This window comes from Aotus nancymaae, unplaced genomic scaffold, assembly GCF_030222135.1.
Source record: "Aotus nancymaae isolate 86718 unplaced genomic scaffold, 86718_ANA_hifiasm-v0.15.2.pri h1tg000002l, whole genome shotgun sequence".
NCBI classification, from domain to species: domain Eukaryota; kingdom Metazoa; phylum Chordata; class Mammalia; order Primates; family Aotidae; genus Aotus; species Aotus nancymaae.
The window spans coordinates 62,199,646-62,222,722 of record NW_026988413.1 but is presented as its reverse complement, the minus strand read 5'-3'; the positions used below and the strand labels follow the sequence as shown (position 1 = coordinate 62,222,722).

General features: G+C 34.9%; 1 protein-coding gene across 5 annotated transcripts in view; it reads left to right on the top strand.

Annotated features, from left to right (window-relative positions):
- The window catches only part of SEMA3A (semaphorin 3A), a 497,295-nt gene extending 476,061 nt beyond the window's left edge, over positions 1 to 21,234 (top strand). For all 5 annotated transcript variants that reach the window (XM_064375108.1, XM_064375121.1, XM_064375130.1 and 2 more), the window contains 3 exons: positions 4,724 to 4,791; positions 18,742 to 18,884; positions 20,073 to 21,234. In XM_064375108.1, coding sequence (XP_064231178.1) covers positions 4,724 to 4,791; positions 18,742 to 18,884; positions 20,073 to 20,528 — 667 coding nt within the window. In that variant the 3' untranslated portion in view covers positions 20,529 to 21,234. The remainder of the gene's footprint in view (positions 1 to 4,723; positions 4,792 to 18,741; positions 18,885 to 20,072) is intronic.
- The last annotated feature ends 1,843 nt before the right edge of the window (positions 21,235 to 23,077 follow it).

Below are 23,077 nucleotides of genomic sequence, written 5' to 3'. Positions count from 1 at the left end.
TTTGCTGAGGAGTGATTTACTTCGAATTATGTGGTCAATTTTAGAGTAGGTGGGATGTGGTGCTGAGAAGAATGTATATTCTGTGGATTTGGGGTGGAGAATTCTGTAAATGTCTATTAGGTTTGCTTGTTCCAGGTCTGAGTTCAAATCCTGGATATCCTTGTTAATTTTCTGTCTCATTGATCTGTCTAATATTGACAATGGTGTGCTGAAGTCTCCCACTATTATTGTGTGGGAGTCTAAGTCTCTTTGTAAGTCATTAAGAACTTGCCTTATGTATCTGGGTGCTCCTGTATTAGGTGCATATATATTTAGGATCGTTAGCTCTTCTTGTTGCATTGATCCTTTTACCATTATGTAATGTCCTTCTTTGTCTCTTTCGATCTTTGTTGGTTTAAAGTCTATTTTATCAGAGATGAGAATTGCAAATCCTGCTTTTTTTTTTTCTTTTTTTTTTTTTTTTTTGCTCTCCATTTGCTTGGTAAATCTTCCTCTATCCCTTTATTTTGAGCCTTTGTGTATCCTTGCCTGTGAGATGTGTTTCCTGGATACAGCACACCTATGGGTTTTGGCTTTTTATCCAATTTTGCCAGTCTGTGTCTTTTGATTGGGGTATTTAGCCCATTTATATTTAGGGTTAATAATTGTTATGTGTGAATTTGATCCTGCCATTTTGATGCTAGCTGGCTGTTTTGCCTGTTAGTTGATGCAGTTTCTTCATTGTGTCGATGCTCTTTACCATTTGTTATGTTTTTGGAGTGGCTGGTACTGGTTGTTCCTTTCTATCTTTAGTGCCTCTTTCAGGAGCTCTTGTAAAGCAGGCCCGGTGGTGATGAAATCTCTGAGTACTTGCTTGTTCGTAAAGGATTTTATTTCTCCTTCACTTATGAAGCTTAGTTTGGCTGGATATGAAATTCTGGGTTGACAAAGTTCTTTTCTTTAAGGATGTTGAATATTGGCCCCCACTCTCTTCTAGCTTGTAGGGTTTCTGCTGAGAGATCTGCAGTGAGTCTGATGGGCTTCCCTTTGTGGGTAACCCGACCTGTCTCTCTGGCTGCCTTTAGCATTTTCTCCTTCATTTCAACCCTGGTGAATCTGACGATTATGTGCCTTGGGGTTGTTCTTCTTCAGGAATATCTTTGTGGGGTTCCCTGTATTTCCTGGAGTTGAATATTGGCCTGCCTTGCTAGGTTGGAGAAGTTTTCCTGAATATCCTGAAGAGAGTATTTTCCAGCTTGGATTCATTCTGTCCGTCACATTCAGGTACACCTATCAAATGTAGATTAGTTCTTTTCACATAGTCCCATATTCCTTGGAGACTTTGTTCATTCCTTTTTACCCTTTTTTCTCTAATCTTGCCTTCTCGTTTTATTTCATTGAGTTGATCTTCGACCTCTGATATCCTTTCTTCTGCTTGGTCAATTCGGCTGTTGAAACTTGTGTATGCTTCACGAAGTTCTTGTGTTTTTCAGCTTCATCAGTTCACTTATATTCTTCTCTAAGTTGTTTATTCTTGTTAGCATTTTGTCAAATCTTTTTTCAAGGTTCTTAATTTGCATTGGGTTAGAACATGTTCTTTTAGCTCACAGAAGTTTCTTATTACCCACCTTCTGAAGCCTGATTCTGTCAATTCATCACACTCATTCTGCATCCAGCCTTGTTCCTTTGCTGGTGAGTTGTGATCCCTTATAGGAGGAGAGGCATTCTGGTTTCGGGTGTTTTCATCCTTTTTGCACTGGTTTCTTCCCATCTTTGTGGATTTATCCACCTGTCATCTTTGTAGTTGTTGACTTTCAGATTGGGTCTCTGAGTGGATGTCCAGTTTGTTGATGATGAAGTTATTTCTTTCTGTTTCTTAGTTTTCCTTCTAAGTGTCAGGACCCTCTGCTATAGGACTGCTGAGGTCCACTCCAGGCCTTGCTGGCCTGGGGATCACCTGCAGCAGCTGCAGAACAGTAAGGGTTGCTGCCAGTTCTTTCTTCTGCTATCTTTGTCCCAGAAGGATACCCTCCAGATGTCAGTCTGAGCTCTCCTTTATGAGGTGACTCTTTCTTTGGATATACGAGGGTCAGGGAGCTGCTTGAGGAGACAGTCTGTCCTTTATAGGAGCTCAAGTGCTGCGCTGTGAGCTCCGTTGTTCATTCAGAGCTGCTGGGCAGGTATGTTTAAGTCTGCTGCAGCAGAACTCATAAACCCCCCCCCCCTTTTTTTTCCCCAGGTGCTCTGTCCCAGGGAGTTAGTTAGGGCTTTATTTATGAGTTTCTGTTGTGCTGCTGCCTTTTTTCAGGGCTGCCCTGCCCAGCGAGGAGGCAGCCTAGTCACTGTCTGCCTGCAGAGGCTTTGCTGAGCTGCTGTGGGCTCCGTCCAGCTGCCATGTGAACTTCCCTGCAGTCCTGTTTATATGGGTATACTTAGAACTGCCTCAGCAATGGCGGCCCACCTCTATAATGGCAGACTCTCTCTGTAATGGCAGGCTGCCTCAGCAATGGTAAACCACCTCTGTTGTGGTGGACTGCCTCGGTAATGGCGGATGCTACTCCCCCACAGAGCTAGACGGTCCTGGGTTCAGCTGTGCTTGCTATCAAACTCTCAATGCAGAGCATTTCAGATTGCTGTTTTTTTTTTTGTGGGAGTGGGAGCAGCCAAGCCTGATCACCTGGCTCTGTGTCTCAGAGCCTTGTTTTTTTTTTTTCATTTGAATGGTTGTTGACTGTCTCCCAGGTGTTCCAGTCGCCTGTTGAAAAGGTGCCGGGATCTGTGTGATTTCCCGTGCAGCAACCCACTGCGCTTGCTGAAACAGCCGCGCTGAGATTCATGGCGCTTTTTTGCCCGGGAATCTCCTGGCCTGACTCCCTGTTTCAGTCCCTTTTTTAATCAGATGAATGGGCGACTCTGCCTTCCTGGAGCTCCAATTGCCTGCTAAAACGGCGCCCGGACCCATGTATGTTGTATGGAGAACCGCCCTGCCGCGCCAGCAAAACAGCTGCGCCGGCCAAAACAGCCACGCCGGCCAAAACAGCCGCGCTGGGGAAAACAGCCATGCTGGCCAAACCAGCCGTGCTGGCGACCCGTGTAACTCCTCCACCTGGGAATCTCCTGGTCTTGGGCAATAAAAATCCATCTGGAAACGCGGCATCCACTCACCCTCTGTACTTTCGCTGGGAGCTGTAATCCTGAGCTGCTCCTAATCGGCCATCTTGGATCCTTCCTTTAAGCTTTTCTTAATATGGAAACAGATAAAAAGAAAATCATAAACACATCTATAATAAGTTAAAACCTGTACATTATTATATATTTGAAAAGTATTTATTGTATACCTACAATTCAAGATTGAAGGAATTTTCATTAGCACATTTTTGTTATGCTTTACAGATTTTACTTAATCCAATTTCATGAGTCTGACACTGTCTTTAAAAAGGATGTTTAGATGCCTCATGATTTATATATTCTTTGTGATGGCATTTTTCAAAAGCTTAAATGGCAGTGAAAAATGCCTCCCCGAATGCTTTGTGGTTCGTATTACACAAGTTCTCTTGTTGGCTCAATTTTGCAATGTGCAACATCTGTTTGATAGTTTCACTAATTCTACAAATAGAAATCTATAAATACTTTAGACTTCTAAATTTATGAATACAGTAACAAATTCCATATTTGCAATTCTCAATGGCCTTTGTGAGAGCTCTTTTTAGGAATGGTAACTAATTTTGCAGCAAGACAATACCCATTAAAATAGCAGAAAACAGTTGGGTAAGTGTCCCCCAATCTTTTCCAGTCTGTTACACATAGCCATTCTCCATTTTTAGCCTCTTCCTGGAACCTTACATCTCTTTTTTGCACCATAATGACTAGAATCTAACTAGTCCTTCCCAGGCAAACATTAGCAAAATGCAGGGAAAGGATACCCACAACATACTGAAACTCACATATGATCTGAGGGTAGAATATAGAAAATTGATTGATTTTTAGAAGCAAACTTTTCTTTTCTCTTGAATGTAAGTTCATTTATTCTCTCTCTCATTCCTCTGGCAATATGAAGCCTTGCTCTTAAGTTCAACATTTATTTTTGCTTTTATTCACTTCACAGGTAAATTGGTTTGCAATCATAGCCATATGATCATAAAAGAAACTTTAAAAAAAAATAGGTTGATATAGCAACCAAAAAAAAATTTTAAATAGCTTAAATACAGAATTTCTAGTCTTAACATTAAAAAATTTAGCAAAAGTCTATTTAAGGAATTATATGTAAGCATTTAGAGAAAGAGAACATTCATGTGAATTATAATTTTCAAGCTTATTCCTTCATTAATAATCAGAAAAAAGTTTAATTCCCTTTATTGAAAACACTGATTTTTTTTTAATTTTGTGCTTTTTCCATAAAAGTTAGGCATTGAGTTTCTAGATATTAGATCATTATTGATTGACATCTAGTATTCAAAAAGCCATGAATTCTCTGCTATCACTATTTTAAATACTTTTAACATGCTGTTAGTACATTTGGATCTTGTTTCCTATTTTGATCATCTTGGAGACTGCTCTTACAGGTATAATGAACTGTTTTTAAAAAATATTTTAGCTGGATTATATTCATCTGTTCCTCTAAGTTTCTAGAGTCTATGATATATATATTTTTTATTCCTTTTCATTCTTATGACAAATTCCTTCATTCTTAGGACAAAGGGAAAAATAAGGATATAATAACACCTTTTAAATATAATTGTTTCAGACGCACAAGACGACAAGATATAAGAAATGGAGACCCACTGACTCACTGTTCAGATTTACAACACCATGGTAAGTCACATTTTTCATCTTTCAACCTGCTAAGACCAGGCTAAAATCATAAGTAATAATGCATATTCACACATACACATGCAATGCATATCTGCATAATCTTTCCCAGAATACTTAAAGAAATACAGCAGAAGAGAAATAAAATCTTACAGAAAGAAAATCCTAAAGAACACAGAGCACTGATTTATATTTTATTATTATGATAAATTCAAAATTTTAGATGCTTACAAGGTTTAAAGCTCAACTTTCTTGTATTAACAAAAAGAAGCCATGTTTAAGTATTTCATTTTGTATTTAGTAGCAATCTGAGAGGGGTAGGCAATGGAAATGTTAATTAAAATATCAAAGAAGAAACTATAGACTTAAAATAAGCCTTGCAAATGATTCATTTATGTGCTCATGATATAAACCTAATATATAATTATTTGGTATCTTGGTCAAGCAGAAAATAACGTAGATATCTTTACACTGAATTACTAGCAGGATATTCCCTTAAACTGGGCAGTTTGAACCAAATTCATTTTTTGCTTCCTAAAAGATGTCAAAGCCTATTTAATGTCAAAGTTGCTTTGTTAATGCAGAAATATCAACCAACCTTCACTTAAAATGGAAAAAAATTGTAGTGATGCCCCACTTTCCTCAATTCAAACATAGTATGCCATATTATTATGGAAATAATAATGAGGTTATGCTTCCCTCTGCTGGGGAAATTTATCAATGACAACACTGCTAACAAACATAGTTAACAATGGCTAAAATGTACAATGTAAACATTGTCACTTAAAGTAATTAATCTATTAATATTTTGGTGCCATTTATTCTAAAAGTAGTACTAATATTATTTATTGGTTAACTTTGATTTACAAATTGTGGGTGTACAATATTCATGTTTATGAATTTTAAGAAAACACTGCCACACATAGCACCCCAGCATACATTCCAAAACTTACTTTCTAAAATTCAGATCCCGCTGAGGCATAAGCTGGATATGCTGGTATTTGATTTATGAATGCTCACAGGATTGTTTGGGGAATCCTAATACCAGAAGACGGGTAACCATGAGTGAAACCAGTGTTTTGGACCCACTTTGCTTGCAAATTTTACTGTCAGGGACTTTTCTGTCTTTGATTAACTTCACTATACCTAAGAAAGAGACCAGCCGGGTGCGGTGGGTCACGCCTGTAATCCCAGCACTTTGGGTGACTGAGGCAGGCTGATCACGAGGTCAGGAGATAGAGACCATCCTGGCTAACACGGTGAAACCCCGTCTCTACAAAAAATACAAAAAATTAGCAGGGCGTGGTGGCGCACGCCTCTAGTCCCAGCTTCTCAGGAGACTGAGGCAAGAGAATCGATTGAACCCGGGAGGCGGAGGTTGCAGTGAGCCTAGATCGCACCACTGCACTCCAGCCTGGGCCACAGAGCGAGACTCCCTCTCAAAAAAAAAAGAGAGACCACTAAACTAAAGTAAATGCTATGACTGTCCCTGCATGAGTATGGCACATTTATTGAACACTCTCCTTAGATTTTTTTCAAATGGCATATTTCAATCAAATAATAAAGTATTTGCTAGACTTTCATTAATTTATTTCATGGAAAAATAATACTGAATTATGTTCAGCACCATTCCAGCAACGTAGTATTTTGAAATATCAATTCATTACACTAAAGAATCTATTTGCCTGTATGTGGAGGGTTAAAGATAATTACTGAAAGTAAAAGAATCAAGAGAATGTAACTAGAACCAATCAGACTTTAATCTCCATGTTAAAATATTATTTTGCTTGTTGTGTATTTCTAGGGTTATATCAGATATAACATTATGAATATTGTAGATAACAAGTATTTATTGAATGAATGAATGATCTAAAAATTTCAAGTTATAATCTAGCTACTTATCTTATTACTTTTATTTTTCAGTGAGATTTGAACTAATAGCACTTATTGATTTTTGTAAAAAAAAAACTCCTGTCATATATTCTTATTAATAACATCATTATATTCAAAACCAAAATCTCTCTTAGCAAACATCAATATGAATTAATCAATTAACTAATAAATATTGATTACATACCACCATGTGTAGGGCACTATGCTGTGTTTTGAAAATTGTTAGAGATTATATGCATATATAATTTTAATGGCACATCCATTTGTTTAGTGATCCCTTTATAGATTCAGTTAGTATTTCAAAATTATATTTGTGTTAGAGTTACAAGTGTAAATATATACAGGGAAAAACTGACCAAAGGAATTTTTTTTTGAAAAGTAAGACTGTGGATAAATAAATATTGTTGGCCATTGAATGACTGGGCTTTAGAGAGTGTTTCAGATATTAAGAATGTGTTTTGATGAAATTAGAGTGGTTAAAGACTATTAAAATTTGGCATATAGAATGGCCTGGCTATAAAACGTAAAGTGAGTGTAAATAAATTTCCCTCCTGATTCTTACATCAGAATGCATACTATAGGGAGAAGAGGAAGTGCTATTGTTCAATGTTACAGGGTCTTTTTTGGGGAGGGTTGTGGTAAACAACTCTAGATGTTCTTGATATATGGTAGGAAAGGGTAAACTAGCCCAAGAAGCTCTGCAGCAATAAAAACACTCTTTTTTAAAATGACTCTTTTTTCCTTGTCTGCTTGTTTTGATAACTGACCAAACATAAAGCATATACACCATAGATTGCAGTAAATTTCAAATAATCTGGAAACTAAGTCAGGCATTCCCATTTGGCCAGGCTGAGTCTGAGTCTTACCATTAGCAATCTGTGATTATTTTGGAATAGTTGATGTCAGTATTTGAAAGTAAGATGGGCAAAAATCCAGAGCCCAGCCTTATTAAATCATGTATGTTGTCTTGCTAATATCACTTCTCACATTGAATAAAATATATGGGCTCATGTGGAAACATATAAAGATATGAGATGTTTTCACAGAAAGCTTCTAAGCAACATGAAGCCAAATTACACACTTCAGGATGATCAGTTCCAGCTGTAAATGGTAAACATATTCTGTAACACTCTATAGTTTACACATCCAGAGGTTTTAATAGAGAGACTCTATACAAAAGTAACTCAGTTAAGGTGGAAGATATTTCACTTTAGGTGAAATATTTAACACTCACGTGGCACTCTGCTCCCTTATGTATAAAGTGGTCCAAGTGGTGAACTAGGCCAAGTGAAACAAAAAAATCCAGCTCCATTTCCCCTTGATCCCAGGACTCTCTCCTCTGTCACTGATGGCTGGTCACCTAGGAGAGATTTTAGTATCAAATCTTCTTAATATATATGTGCTGTCAAATCTTGTCTTCCCACTTATACCTCATACAGGATGCTAAAGAGAAATCTCAGGTTGTTTCCAATCTGTTCCCTTCCCTAAAATAATTGCTGGGTACAACACTGGAGCTCATCTGACTTTGCACTCAAGAAAATGACTGACCAAGGCAATTTACCTCTAAACTACCTCCCATTTTCTTTCTCACTAAGAACAAGCTGTATTATGATTTACACGTCCAGAAAGGAAAAAAAAAAAACAAACTACACTATCAGTACCGATTGTTTTAAAAAAAGAAGACATAACATCATGTTAGGTTTCTGAATCTTTGAAATATTTTATGTCCTATCTTCTAGTTTAATAATTTAATGGCATCATTGAATTTCACTTTCTAATAGTTTTGCAGGCATGCATTACCTTTCTTGCATCTCCACAGGAAAATGTCCACAGAATTTGATCTTCTTAATTATCTCCACAATGGTCCATCTCAATTTATATCTTGGTTAGCATCAGAATCATTCCAAAATTTTGTAAAATAACTTTGGCAATGCCATCTTTATGATCTGCAGAACTGTAAATTTAGTATTTTGTAGGAGTACTATTATAGTCTGTGCCTTAGCCTCTTCCAGTAATGAATCTGAGCATTTAACCCCAAGAGTAGCTTCAGGATTTGACAAATGAGCATGATGTCAGCCTTAAAAATAATCCCTACCTTTAATAAATTATAAAACTTCATCATCAAATCTCAGATGACATAATATAAAGTACACCATTCTTTTATGTAATTCTAAGGAAAAAAAACCCTGCTGAGGATGGGAAGTCTACTAGATGTTCCCAGCATCAAACTGGGACACCAGATGACTCAGGACTAGTCTAAAGGAGAAATAAACTCTATTCAGATGATAGTAGCAAGGAAAATTGCTTATTTAAGTCATAATCATGGGAGGTCAGAAAGGGATTAAAAATACTTTTTGAACTACAAGTTGGTACTTACAAAGATTTACTTTCTGAATTCACACAAACAGAATGGACCCAAATTTCAGACAGAGACTTTAAAGAGGTATCATGTCAGTAGGATCCTACATGTCTGGCAGAAGTTAGAAAGAATTTCTCCTGGAAGAAAGCAATTTCAACTCAGATCAAGAGCAACTGTAAGACACATTCTTATATGAGAGCTATTAAAGTATAAAGAAGTGTGCATCTTAGAATTGAATCCTTCCAGTATTATCTTCTATGACTTTTATAAACCCTTTTTGAATATTTTCACTCGAGATAATCAGTCATCATGATACTTGTCTTCTGCTTAGGAAAAAAAATCTAATTATTCATATTACATGTGTGCAAGGCAAATGCACAGATAACATGAATAAGAACAGGTTTGAAATAGCTTGCATATCATTATTATTCACTGACATCTTTAAGTATGTCATCAGAGACACCTGTTCATACACCTACAATTTAACTGTTATAAACTGAGATTTTTTTTAAAGCATGCTGCATTTTTTATACCAAGAGTTATAAGGATCACATATCATTAAAATACAAGATGGTATTTTCATTATTGTTTATGGAAGGTTTCTGCTTCGGCAAATGGGTGTTTTCTATCTCCCATTATATCTCTTGGGGAAAAGTAAATGCAACATTAAAGTTCATGTTTCCTGATTTTTTTAAGTAAACGTTCCTATGGTAATTTTGCTCTGGCATAGAGATTCTTTGTGCTTTCTTTTATGCATTTGCTATAAAATCATGAAAATAAAACATACCAGATGTTCAATATAGACTAAATATTACAGTACATCTCTTCACATTGATATTGCTTTTTAAGTAAATGAATTTCAGCCTGCCATATACTAAGGAAGCATATTAGCCCATGACATCGCAAGATATTAAGTACAGTCTTCAGTGTACTTCAGTGTACAATGTATAATTGAATTGTTCAATGTACAATTCAAGTGGCTTCAAAGTTAACCTCCTAACACATAAATTTCATTATATTTCAAATTAATCATCTCTGAAAGTAAGATACTGGTAACTCTATCCCAAAAAACAATTATTTATGAATAACAAAATTCACATATCCTGGCCCTATGACTGTTTAACCTTTCATCTATATATTAATATATATCTCTCTATATGTGTGTGCATATATATGTTTATGTGTGTGTCTATATATATATACATACACATATATAGACACACACATATGTATGTACACACACATACACAGACACATAGCCAATTTTAAGTACAAATCCTCAGGAATCTATGTATTCAAGAAAGATTAGAAACTACTTAAACTGTAAAATTCTAAATGCTACATCTTGGTTAATAATTACTTCCCAGCACCAAAGCCATCTTAATTTAGGGCATAAAGCAAAGTAGTTTAAAATTAAAATATTAGCAAGTTGATAAATTACAAGTTTAAATTTTCTTTAATATTTCATTGTCGTTTTGTACTTGGCAAGTTACATCCACTAGCTTCATATTTATTGGTAATATTTCTAGTAAATAGGTTAAGCACACATCCATGTTCTTAACTGCACATTCATGCTTTCATTTCTTGGTACATGCACACATGCCTGCAAACACACATTGAACATTTACACAGAATCTAATTGGTAAAAATATCATGCTAGACATGGAAAAACATTGTACTAGGCATTACCTTGAAAAGTAAACAAACAATACTATTATATACTTTGGTAGATACTATAGATTTTGTTTTATGTGCACTACAATATATGATATTATTAAATAGTTTATTAGCCATCTTTGTTTGTTTGTTTGTTTAGATGGAGTTTTGCATTTGTTGCCCAGGCTGGAGTGCAATAGTGCGATATCTGCTCACTGCAACCTTTGCCTCCCAGGTTCAGGCGATTCTCCTGCCTTAGTCTCCCAAGTAGCTGGGATTACAGGCATGCCATACCATGGCTGGTTAATTTTTTGTTTGTTTGTTGTTTTTTTTAGTAGATACGTGTTTTCACCATGTTGGCCAGGCTAGTCTCAAACTCCTGACCTCAGGTAATCCACCCTCCTCGGCCTCCCAAAGTGCTGGGATTACAGGCGTGAGCCACTGCACCTGGCCTGTTAGCCATCTTAATACTCAAGCATACATGAATGCTAAGAATGAATTAACTTTTTTTTCAGTTTTACAAATTTTAAAATATTTTATGTCTTCTCAAGAGATATTGACACACCTTTGAAATGTTTTCCATCCACTTGAAGTAAGTCTTTTCTATTGATAGTGCATCTATTGTATTTCTGCAGAAAATCTTATAGAATCCAATGAGAAAAATCTAAGTAGTGCTGTTTATACTTCAGTTAGGCATTGCTACAGTATTCTGTGTCACCAAGAGTTTATGGGCAACATTTCCTTTCCTCTTGTACTTGACCTTTGATACTGAGTATTATTGAGAGAAATATTAAAATTATAATGAAAACAACTGGAATTTTATTTCTCTTTATGTGGTACAGCAACTAACTGTATTTGTTAAATAACCTAAATATGTATGTAAAATAATATGCATTCATTTACCCATCTCCTAAATTAAGTTTTAGTTTTACATGTATTATTTACAAATTAAACTTATAATAAAGTGGAAGAACATCAAAATTGATAACAAATCAAAGTTGAATGAATATAGTTCACAACCTCATCCATCTCTGTCTTCTCTACATAACATCAAATTTCCTAAGATGGTTGCATTATTAACATTTCAATCTTGCGAGACATTTATGGGGTTAAAATGGAGAGTGAATAAATAGAAAGCTGAAATGTGATGCCTTCTGTTTCTGCTGTATTGGAAGAGAATCAAATGCTAAATAAGGCCTTTAGCAACATGATATTTCTGGTCGAATGATGGATATCATGACTTTTTTGTTGTTACAAAAGGAAGCAATTTATTTAACTATTTTCTTTCCTCCCATTCTTTCTGGTTTATTAGCTTCATTTCATTTCCATAAATTATCCAACTAAAAGAGGAAATGATTAATTGAAGATTGCTTCCTTAAAACATTATTTCTTGTCATTAACAGCTGCAACATATTGAAACATTGTGTTATCCAAACACACTGCGGTGCTTTTAAAATAATTTTGATGTTTTGTTGCTCTCCATTATTTTGTTCTAACGATTCAGATTGTTGAACCCATGAGAAATCATTATGCCCATTTAACAAGAATACTCTTCTTTTCAACTGGCAATTTTAATGACAAAAGTTTGTATTCAAAACAGTTGCTTTCTAAGTGTGAAATTTATTTAAAAATGATTTAAAGCGAGATTGCTTTCTTTGTGGTAGCCTGCAAAATTACCTATTACATGACATCTTTTAGTGGTATAGGTATTCTAGAGATGTAAGAAGATATTCATATTCTCAGTTCTCTTCCTCTTACTCCATATTTGGAATTTTTGATTTTGGAGTATTCATGATTAGTCATCACCTTCTCCCACCCTCTCTCAAGTCAATTTTTATAACATTATCAAACTTAATAAATTCAGAATATTTGAAATGCTTACATCCACCAGCAGTTGAATAAAGTATTCCATCATAATCAGGGTTATAAACCCTATTCCCTTTTTGATTGATTAAATTTTCATTCATTTCTTTTATATAATTATGATAACTCTATGTCTTGAGGATGTCAAAGTTACATGAAATTTCAGGTTTTAAATTCAGTATGTTACCTGCATTTGCCATTCACTAAACATCAGCTAAGCGTTTATGATTACCGTTCTGCCAGGATTATGAATACACAGTGTGGTGGCTGGAGGGAATAACCAATATTAAAAATAATTGTAACAAATATAACTACACATACTCTCAGGAGATAAAAAGAGACTTTTTGGGGGGAAATATAGAACAAGAAATATATACATTTTATTTATGGTTGTAGGGGAGTAGGATTTACATTGAGGAGTGTAATTTGTCTTCATTTGGATTCTCAATAAAGGATTTTAAGATTTAATTCGCAGTTGAAACTATCACAACAGCAGTAATGATGTCACCTGACATGTTTATGACTATTGCTGTGCCCAGACATTGTGCTAATATTTTGGTACAAATATATTTTAAGAACAACAAAAATAGAAGGGGTTATGAAAGCCTGGTGCAGTGGCTTATGCCTGTAATCCCAGTACTTTGGGAGACTGAGGCAGGAGGATCACTTGAGGTCAGGAGTTTGAGACCAGCCTGACCAACATGGTAAAACTCCGTCTCTACTAAAAATATAAAAATTAGCTGGTCATGGTGGCAGGCACCTGTAATCCCAGTTCTTCAGGAGGCTGAGGCAAAAGAATCCCTTGAACCTGGGAGGCGGAGGTTGCAGCGAGCCAAGATCGCACCACTGTACTCCAGCCTGGGTGACAGAGTGAGACTCTGTCTCCAAAAACAAAAAGGGTTATAAAAATATTTCACTGTCTAAACTTGCTAAATGACTTATGGAATATATAAAAGATAAGTTGCAATTGTAATTGTTTGTTAAAAATAAAGATAAGATAAAAATAATAACAATGTCAGACAGATAGAGCAAGTAGACTGAGAGAGAACAAAGCCAGACTGACATGCAGCAAGGATATTTACCAAGAAGTTATAAGGGTAAGACATAAGTGTTAGTCTGACTGCTTTTGGTTAGTTGGTGTAGATAGAAGTATGATCACAAAGTTCATTTAAAAATAAGACAGTTGTTCAAGAGAATTTCAATAATTTCTTTTTTTTTTTTTTTTTTTTTTTGAGACGGAGTTTCGCTCTTGATACCCAGGCTGGAGCGCAATGGCGCGATCTCGGCTCACTGCAATCTCCGCCTCCTGGGTTCAGGCAATTCTCCTGCCTCAGCCTCCTGAGTAGCTGGGATTACAGGCACGCGCCACCGTGCCCAGCTAATTTTTTGTATTAGTAGAGACGGGGTTTCACCATGTTGACCAGGATGGTCTCGATCTCTTGACCTCGTGATCCACCCGCCTCGGCCTCCCAAAGTGCTGGGATTACAGGCTTGAGCCACCGCGCCCGGCCAATTTCAATAATTTCTAGAAAGTAAAACCAGAAAGAAGAACTTCCCAAAGGTGAACATAAACACTGCAATGCAATAAATACCATAATCCAAAATATTGTGACATGAATACAGTGAGTAACACCATAGAGTATTGAGAAAGGTCTTACTTAGCAAAGGGTGGGAACACCCTGCCAAAAACAATTTAATAAAATCAATTGTCTGATGACATCATGTAATGTAGACTGCTTGTAAACTGCTCTCAGATCAACTGGTTTAATACAGAAGGAGATTTTAGATTACTCTTATTCTGAATATATAAAATTTCATATCCTTCAGAAAATATGTAATCAACAATATTTCCTCAGTTGAGTTTTTGTTTATGTTGGATAACCGTGAGTTAAATATTATACTCTCTGAAAAGTACCTAGAGTACAGCTATACTGTGCTGCCATTTATATGTACGGTTGATTGCTTTAATAAAACAATCAAATTGATAGCATGCAGTAAGGGAGACTCTAGCAAATAATAAAGTAGTATATATTTCAAAATAGCTAGATTTTACATGTCACCAGGAAGAAATGATAAATGTTTAAAGTGATGGATATGGTAATTACCCTGATTTGATCATTTTACAACATATTGAAACATCACACTGTACCCTATAGATATGTACAAATATTATGCATCAGTTATAAACAACATAATTTTTAAAATTGATACTATATTTGACATCCTAAGAAACAGTGAAGAACTTAATAAGGTTATAAGATAAGAACTGAAAAATGATTCCTGTTTTTACTATTTTCTGGAGCTGGGGAGAGAAGGGGGCTGGAGGGAAACAGAACACATTGTTACTGGATTTCTAAAGTTTCCTATATTGTACAAAATTTATGCAAGTGGTTGTGGTAGAACAGTCAGGAAAGGGAATGGATATTTATTGAATGCCTTCTAATTATTATTTTTTAAAATATTGATTAGGTATCTATAAGATATCAGGTTAGGGGAAATTAACAGAAACTTTTTTTTTACAGGTAATTACTTCTGAACACCCAAATATATGGGTTCTTGGCTGAGGCCATTTTAAATAAAAGTTCTGTTTCTAAATTAGAAGTTGCTGATGGTAGAAACAACCTGTGTGTGGCAGAAGACTTAATAGAAACAACTATCTAATAAAAATATACTTTTAATAATTATTGCTGATGGTAACAGAACCTAACAAAACATAAAATAGGAGAGTCTTAAACCAAAGAAATACAATAGTAAGTCCCTCTGTATCTTAACCATCATTGATAGTTAACATGACAGGGCTTTTACCTTCACTGGTTACTAGCTGGATGTTTCTGTTTCTTTTTGTTGGACAAAAGGGGAAAAGAAAGGGTCAACTTAGGAAATAATGAGATCTTGAGGTACTGTCAAGAGTGGTTATCAAAGCAAACTTACTAAGGGCATCAAGCTCATAAACCAAATTAATTAGTTGTGGTTCTTGCCTTATTCAGATGAGAAAGTACCTGAATATCAGAATGTTTCTTAATGAGTGTGAAATATTACTATATTAAACTTAAAACAATTTGTTATCATCTTTGCTAAATCAAATACTATCTAATATTCTATATATTCTAGATTCCACTATAAAGAAGTAGCAGATAAAATGAAATAGTTTTTTAATGTAAGAAAATATTTTCTATTGAAATAATTATTTTTATATGTTTTCTGGTACATTGGGAAAAGTTTGCCACCACCAGAGGATGTTTTGGAGGAAAAGAAAACTGAGCAGGTTACCTAGGACTACAAGATAGATGACCCGAAAATGATCTCTGTGGACCAACTAGAATTACTCAATTCATTACAAAGAAGACAACTCAGTGATTTTTTTATGTACCCATTGGTGTTGCATTGGTATTGAAAGACTTTTATTTTCTATTATACTAGTTACATGACTCCTCGTATAAATTAATGTATTGAAGGATTTATATGAAGTTCCATGTTTGAGAGTAATAACTTACTTGTACCTTAGTTTTCTTTTTTTTTTTTAATTGCATTTTAGGTTTTGGGGTACATGTGAAAAACATGCAAGATTGTTGCATAGGTGCATACGTGGCAGTGTGATTTGCTGCCTTCCTCCCCTTCACCTATATGTGGCATTTCTCCCCATGCTATCTTTCCCCAGCTCCCCACCCACCGCTGTCCCCCCTACTCCCCCCAACAGACCCCAATGTATAGTGCTCCCCTCCCTGTATCCATGTGTTCCCATTGTTCAACACCCATCTATGAGTGAGAACATGCGGTGTTTGATTTTGTGTTCTTGTGCCAGTTTGCTGAGAATGATGGTTTCCAGGTTCATCCATGTCCCTACAAAGGACGCGAACTCATCGTTTTTTATGGCTGCATGGTATTCCATGGTGTATATGTGCCACATTTTCCCTGTCCAGTCTATCATCAATGGGCATTTGGGTTGGTTCCAGGTCTTTGCTATTGTAAACTGTGCTGCAATGAACATTCGTGTGCATGTGTCCTTATAGTAGAACGATTTATAATCCTTTGGATATATACCCAGTAATGGGATTGCTGGGTCAAATGGAATTTCTATTTCTAGGTCCTTGAGGAATCGCCACACTGTCTTCCACAATGGTTGAACTAATTTACACTCCCACCAACAGTGTAAAAGTGTTCCCATTTCTCCACATCCTCTCCAGAATCTGTTGTCTCCAGACCTTAGTTTTCTTTAGTAACTTTAGCAGATTATGCAAGAGACAAGTCAGTTATAACCATAAATTTCTACCCACAAAAATAGGCCTAGGAGACATGGCTGTTGAGAAAGAAGATGCTGGCAGATCACTGGGTTGTTTGTTTCTAAATCTAGTGGATTTTTCTATGTTTTGCTGTCATATATATTATAAGTCATTCATATATAGAAATTGAATGAAAGGTCTCCTCCTAAAAGTATTTCTTAATAAAAAAGTTTAAACTGCCGAAAAGTTAGAAAAAAAATATTCAATGTAAACAGCATTAACTTCTGTGACAATGAATTCTAATTATTCATAGTAGCTCCTGAATTACAGATTTTTCAGCCCCTGTTGTCCATAGTAATTAAATTCACCTGTATACCAGGAAGCAGGTATCTTACAAACCAGTATAGCAACATGTTCCATATGCATTCAATTCAAGATGCACTAATAATTTCAGAGGGAGAAAAAAAGCCTGTACAATGTAGATATTGACACATGAAGATATGCATCTCCAGTATTTTTTAAAATATGACTTGGAATCAGTTAAATATTGTTTCTTTACATTGCAGTCATTTTTGATTTTTTCCTATTTCCAGGGTATTGATCTTTTCAATAAGAAGGGACAGATATTTCCCAATATTAGAAGAGGTCTGTTTCACACCTAGGGCAATGGGAAAACATGCATTGAGGTTGACACCCCTGGAGACAGAAATTGAAGGCAGAAGGTGGAATGAAGTAGGGTATGATGAGAGTAGGAGATGATAGACATAGGCCTTGTACAAGGATTGTATGGGGGCAGCATTTTTGAAGGCTTTAAATCTAGTGAGAGCAAATCATATCAGCTATGACAGTCAAAAGTATTCAGTTGATGATGACAAGAGTAAAACTGTCAAAGTGATGACAAAAAAGGGGGGAAACATTTTTTAAATTAAAAATCTAGCTGAGTTTCAAGTAGAGAGCAAAAATTTTTCATCTGTCTACACCGTCAGCTTTCTCTGCATGTAAAACATATTTATTATTTTCTAAATTAATTTAATGAGTTTCAGATTGTACAGGATGTCATAATGGAAACAGGATTATACATGATAGTAAGGAGTTTTGTTCTCTAAATGAGTTTTATCTAGACTCCCTGTGTCGTACTTTTGATCTGAACTGTGTTTCATTTACCACATTGAAGGAGGTTACATAAAGGGTAAAATAATAGAAACTTAATCAGGAAACGGGTTTTCTTTTTGCTGCATTTTATTATGTACTTTTGCCATATTCCGTAGCCTAATTCCTGAAAATAATAAAAGATGTGTCATTTTAAAATAAGAACAATTGAAACCACATTGCATTATAATTATGCATCATTTTTTCAAAGCCATCCCTAACTTTTTACCCCAACTGATCTTCAGAACAAACTTGTGGATTATTTAAGAATTATTGGTGGGTAGTATAAATTTGCTGCACTGTACTTTCTGTAAAATGCTAGATAAATATTGGTTGGCAAATTTAATTTTACAGATAAAAAACATAGAAGCAAAATAATTTCTCAGAAATAGATCCTTGTTTCCAAAAAGTTATTCCAATAACTTATTGTGTTACAGAATAATATAATACAAACTGGCCCCATTAGTCCAAGCACAGAGTTTTTCAGTGAAAATAATTTCCTGTAGAGTATTTATCATGACATATAAAGACTTATAGTTATACTACACACATGACTGATTTTGTTAATGTAATGCCATTTTCTCTTAGGCAAATCTCTATGTTTTCTATAACCCATACCAAAATGATTAGTCGATTAAGGTAGGCATTTGGGTTCTGAAACCTTACATCATTGACATTTCTGCCATCCTCAATCAATTTGAAACAGCTTCCAACTTGGCAATAACTTATCTCCTGAATTTCCAAATAAAAACTTTGGAAAGTTGAGATTACTTCTCTAATATTTTCTCATTTCATTTTCTCATCACCGGCCAGATAATCATCATGGCCACAGCCCCGAAGAGCGAATCATCTATGGCGTAGAGAATAGTAGCACGTTTTTGGAATGCAGTCCAAAGTCACAGCGAGCACTGGTCTATTGGCAATTCCAGAGACGAAATGAAGAGCGAAAAGAAGAGGTATGGGAATGAAACTGACTGGATCATTTATATCTAACATATACTGTTAAGTAACCCCTGTATTTTTTACTTGAGAAAAGAAAAAGCACTGAGAATGCTTATCCTCTTCTGAGCCAATCAATCGCTCACTCCTTAAACAAGTATTTATTGGAGACTGATTACGTGACAGACTTTGTACTAGGAATTAGAGAAACAAAGATGACCTGGTAAGAGTTTCTGTCCCACAAACAGTTTGGGGATACATTTTAGGCTCCTCCCCTTATTTCTTACAGTGTTTAGCTACAAAGAAATTATGTTGTTTATATTTGTGCACAAATTAAAAAAACCTCCTACTAATTTTAAATTATGTTCAATAATTATGCTTTCAAAATCTGTTTTCCTTTCTCTATTACCTTCCTCCTTAAATGGGGAAGGGAGGTTGAGAAAAGAAAGTAATAGATGTAGGATAAAGGATTTAATGCTGCAGTATAAACTCAGATGTCAACTATTCATGCAGGATGAGGCAGATCTCACCCCTCATTTGATCCATTTATACCTCCATAGGAGTAAAAAATTGTGTACAGAAAAATAATCCCATCATAAAATGCAAGATTGACTTTATACATTACCAGGTTAGGCTTTTTGAGACCTCTATTGTAAACTGTATTCAAAATAAAAGTGAGGTTACAAATATTCCAGAATATAGTCTCATATATATTCCCATTCAAGATCAAATAAATGAAATAAATAATTAGTAAGCATGAAATTTTCTGCTTGTTCAACTTCTATTCTTCAAAATTCATTTCTTGAAATATTATTATAAATTCATTCAAATGCTCCATATTTTTCTAGTACCATGGTTCTGTAGTTTTAATTGTAGTATTTAATGTTAATTTTATCCCATGTTTATATACCTACTTTTAAATTCATAAAGTATCTTTGCACTTTCCTCCAATTATCTTGAATATTTTAAATTATTATAATAAGAAATTATATTAAAACAGTAATTTAACCAATATTTTTCAATGTATCTTAAAAATAATTGACAGATATTATAATCTCTTATTGGAAATATGCTATCAATTATCTTACAAATTTTATTAACTGCTAAAATGTGTCTTATAATTTTTTTTACAAACACAGAGTTTCAGAGCTTATACTTCTTTTAATATGTATATTTTACACTGCCTTTTTCTTTTAACCTGCTAGATCAGAGTAGACGATCATATCATCAGGACAGAACAAGGGCTTCTGCTACGTAGTCTACATAGGAAGGATTCAGGCAATTACCTCTGTCATGCAGTGGAACATGGGTTCATACAAACTCTTCTTAAGGTTACCCTAGAAGTCATTGACACAGAGCATTTGGAAGAACTTCTTCATAAAGATGATGATGGAGATGCCTCTAAGACCAAAGAAATGTCCAACAGCATGACACCTAGCCAGAAGGTCTGGTACAGAGACTTCATGCAACTCATCAACCACCCCAATCTGAATACGATGGATGAGTTCTGTGAACAGGTTTGGAAAAGGGACCGAAAACAACGTCGGCAAAGGCCAGGACATACCCAAGGGAACAGTAACAAATGGAAGCACTTACAGGAAAATAAGAAAGGTAGAAACAGGAGGACCCACGAATTTGAGAGGGCACCCAGGAGTGTCTGAGCTGCATTATCTCTAGAAACCTCAAACAAGTAAAAACTTGCCTAGACAATAACTGGAAAAAAAAAATGCAATATACATGAACTTTTTTTCATGGCATTATGTGGATGTTTACAATGGTGGGAAATTCAACTGAGTTCCACCAATTATAAATTAAATCCATGAGTAACTTTCCTAATAGGCTTTTTTCCCCTAATACCAACACCTAACAGAGAACACAGGTGAATGTAGATGTTCACTTTAGCAGACTTAAATGTTTCCTAAGAGATTTCACTGTACAGGTTTCTCTTTCTTCTTTGCCTGAGAAATAAAAGTGTCATTTGCCATATTGCCATCTAAAGGAGAAAAACTGCATCAGCAAAGCCATTTTATTGACATAAAAGTTTGAAATAAACTGCATGGATTTACTCAGCTGATGAATATTCCAAAACATGGTTGGAGTCAAGGATATATTTTGTCTACCGGCCCTCATGTTTGTATGTACTTGAGGAGTAAAATGAGTAAAATGATACTGAATGAAATGTTCTGTGGAAATATATATATTAAAAAAACATAAGCCATCCATCATCCAGAGGAAAAATGGGATACACTGATCTACTACTGATGTCTTCTTTCAGCTTTGATCTAAAGATGTATTTTATTAAAACTATAATTTAAATGTACCATGACAAATATGCAGTAAAAATTAGTTGTTTTCTAAGCTAGAGTAGGATTTGTCTTACAATTATTGTGCTATGTAGTTTTTGTTTTTAAAATTCCAATAGTGTGCTGCTTTCTTTGGATGTTTTATTTTCAATTCTATAAGAGGGATGGATGATATTGTTCTAGAAACACATGTACATCATTAAGAATGAATCTCTAAAACCAGGATATAAATTATGCTCTCTTTCACAAAGAAAAATCAAACAAATGGAAGCCGTTCACACCTCCCCTTCTTTAAGTATTACCTAAATTAATTTTAACTTGCATAATGTTCTTAGAAAAAAAAACAGAACAATTTAACCAGTAAAAAAGGAAGAAACAAATAGAGTTTTAAGTGCATTTTACTATATCTAATGAATCAGTGAAGGGAAAAGGAATTGCATATTTCATGAACATAATAAGCATTGTCTTACTATACTGTTAATAGAAAATGTGTCTAATTCTGTGCTTGAATCCCTGCATGATATTTGAGACAAAGATCTCTCTTATGACTCCACTAAGAATTATATCTGTGTCAATTTTCTTAAAAGAGAGAGATCAATACTATTCAGAGCAACAAGTTAAAGGCAAAGTTCCCAACCATTTATATCTGTATCAGGTTCCTCTTATCTTTCCTTGTTTAAGACGATTATTTGTACAAGAAACACATGACTCTTTTCATGTCAATGGGAGGAACTTTTCTGCAAAGTATTTTCTGGGATGCAACCCACACTTAAACAATGTAAAACTCTCTGTTTCCTGCAACAACTTACAAAATAAGGTAAAAGACTAAAATTCAAGATTTGCTTCCTTCATTGTCCTAAGATGATTCATTGAGAATCACTGACTTTGAGATATTCAAAACTTTTAGCATTATACTGTGGTTTCTTTTGCACTGCACTAACCTATTCAGGACTCCTTCCCCAGGTTCTTCATCATGCACAAAAATGCAAAGGAAACATCTTATTAGTAATTAATGAAGCAACATTGAAATTCCAGCTCTTGCTGTCTTTGGATTCTAATTATCTCAGCATCAATTTCTCACCTCAGACTACAGTGAATTTTTATTTCCTATCAGCTGAAATATTTCACAGATGGAAGCTCATGTTTCAGTTTTAATGATTGCTTTGAATAAACAAGTTGTTGCCACTTGTTTCAAATAAAAGCCTAAAAATAATCTACATTCAATTTTAGGCTCCATTGACTAATATGCTGTTGCTTTTGGAAGTACTGTATATCCTCAAATGAAAGCTGAATTGTTAAGTTATTTGAAGAACACATCACTGTACAGAAAATAGTGTTTGAAATATAAGTCAAAGAACAAAGAGTGCTCCAAAAAAATAGGTCATTCTTTTATTTTCAAAAAGTGTCTTAACTATACTAACATTCAGTGTTGTGTTTCCTTCTAAATTTCTAGCTGACACAAATTTATTTGCAATGGCAGATATATCTTATTAATCCTCAAAAATAAAGGATTTGAAGGGATAGAGATTATATAACTTTATAGAAGCCTTCCAAAATTAATTTGAATGCATTTTGTTTAGCATTTTGAAATTACAATAGAAAAAAGTCTAGACTTCAATTAAAAGTAACTAAAAAAAAAATCTACAGGCATGTCTTTATATACCATAAGGTCTAAGTTTTAAAAGAAAATTGTAGATATAACTTACAGCTAAATAACTCATTACAGTCATAATCTTCTGCCCATGTGTATTGAGAGAGGGCAGTTTGCACGAAAAAGAAGTAATAGCCCATTTAATAATTCAGCTTTAAAAGACTTTGTCATATGCATGAATCATCACAGATGAAACTGTTAAAGAGACTTATGTGACCTTACGAAAATTACAACAGCAGTCTTAAGATATGAGAAA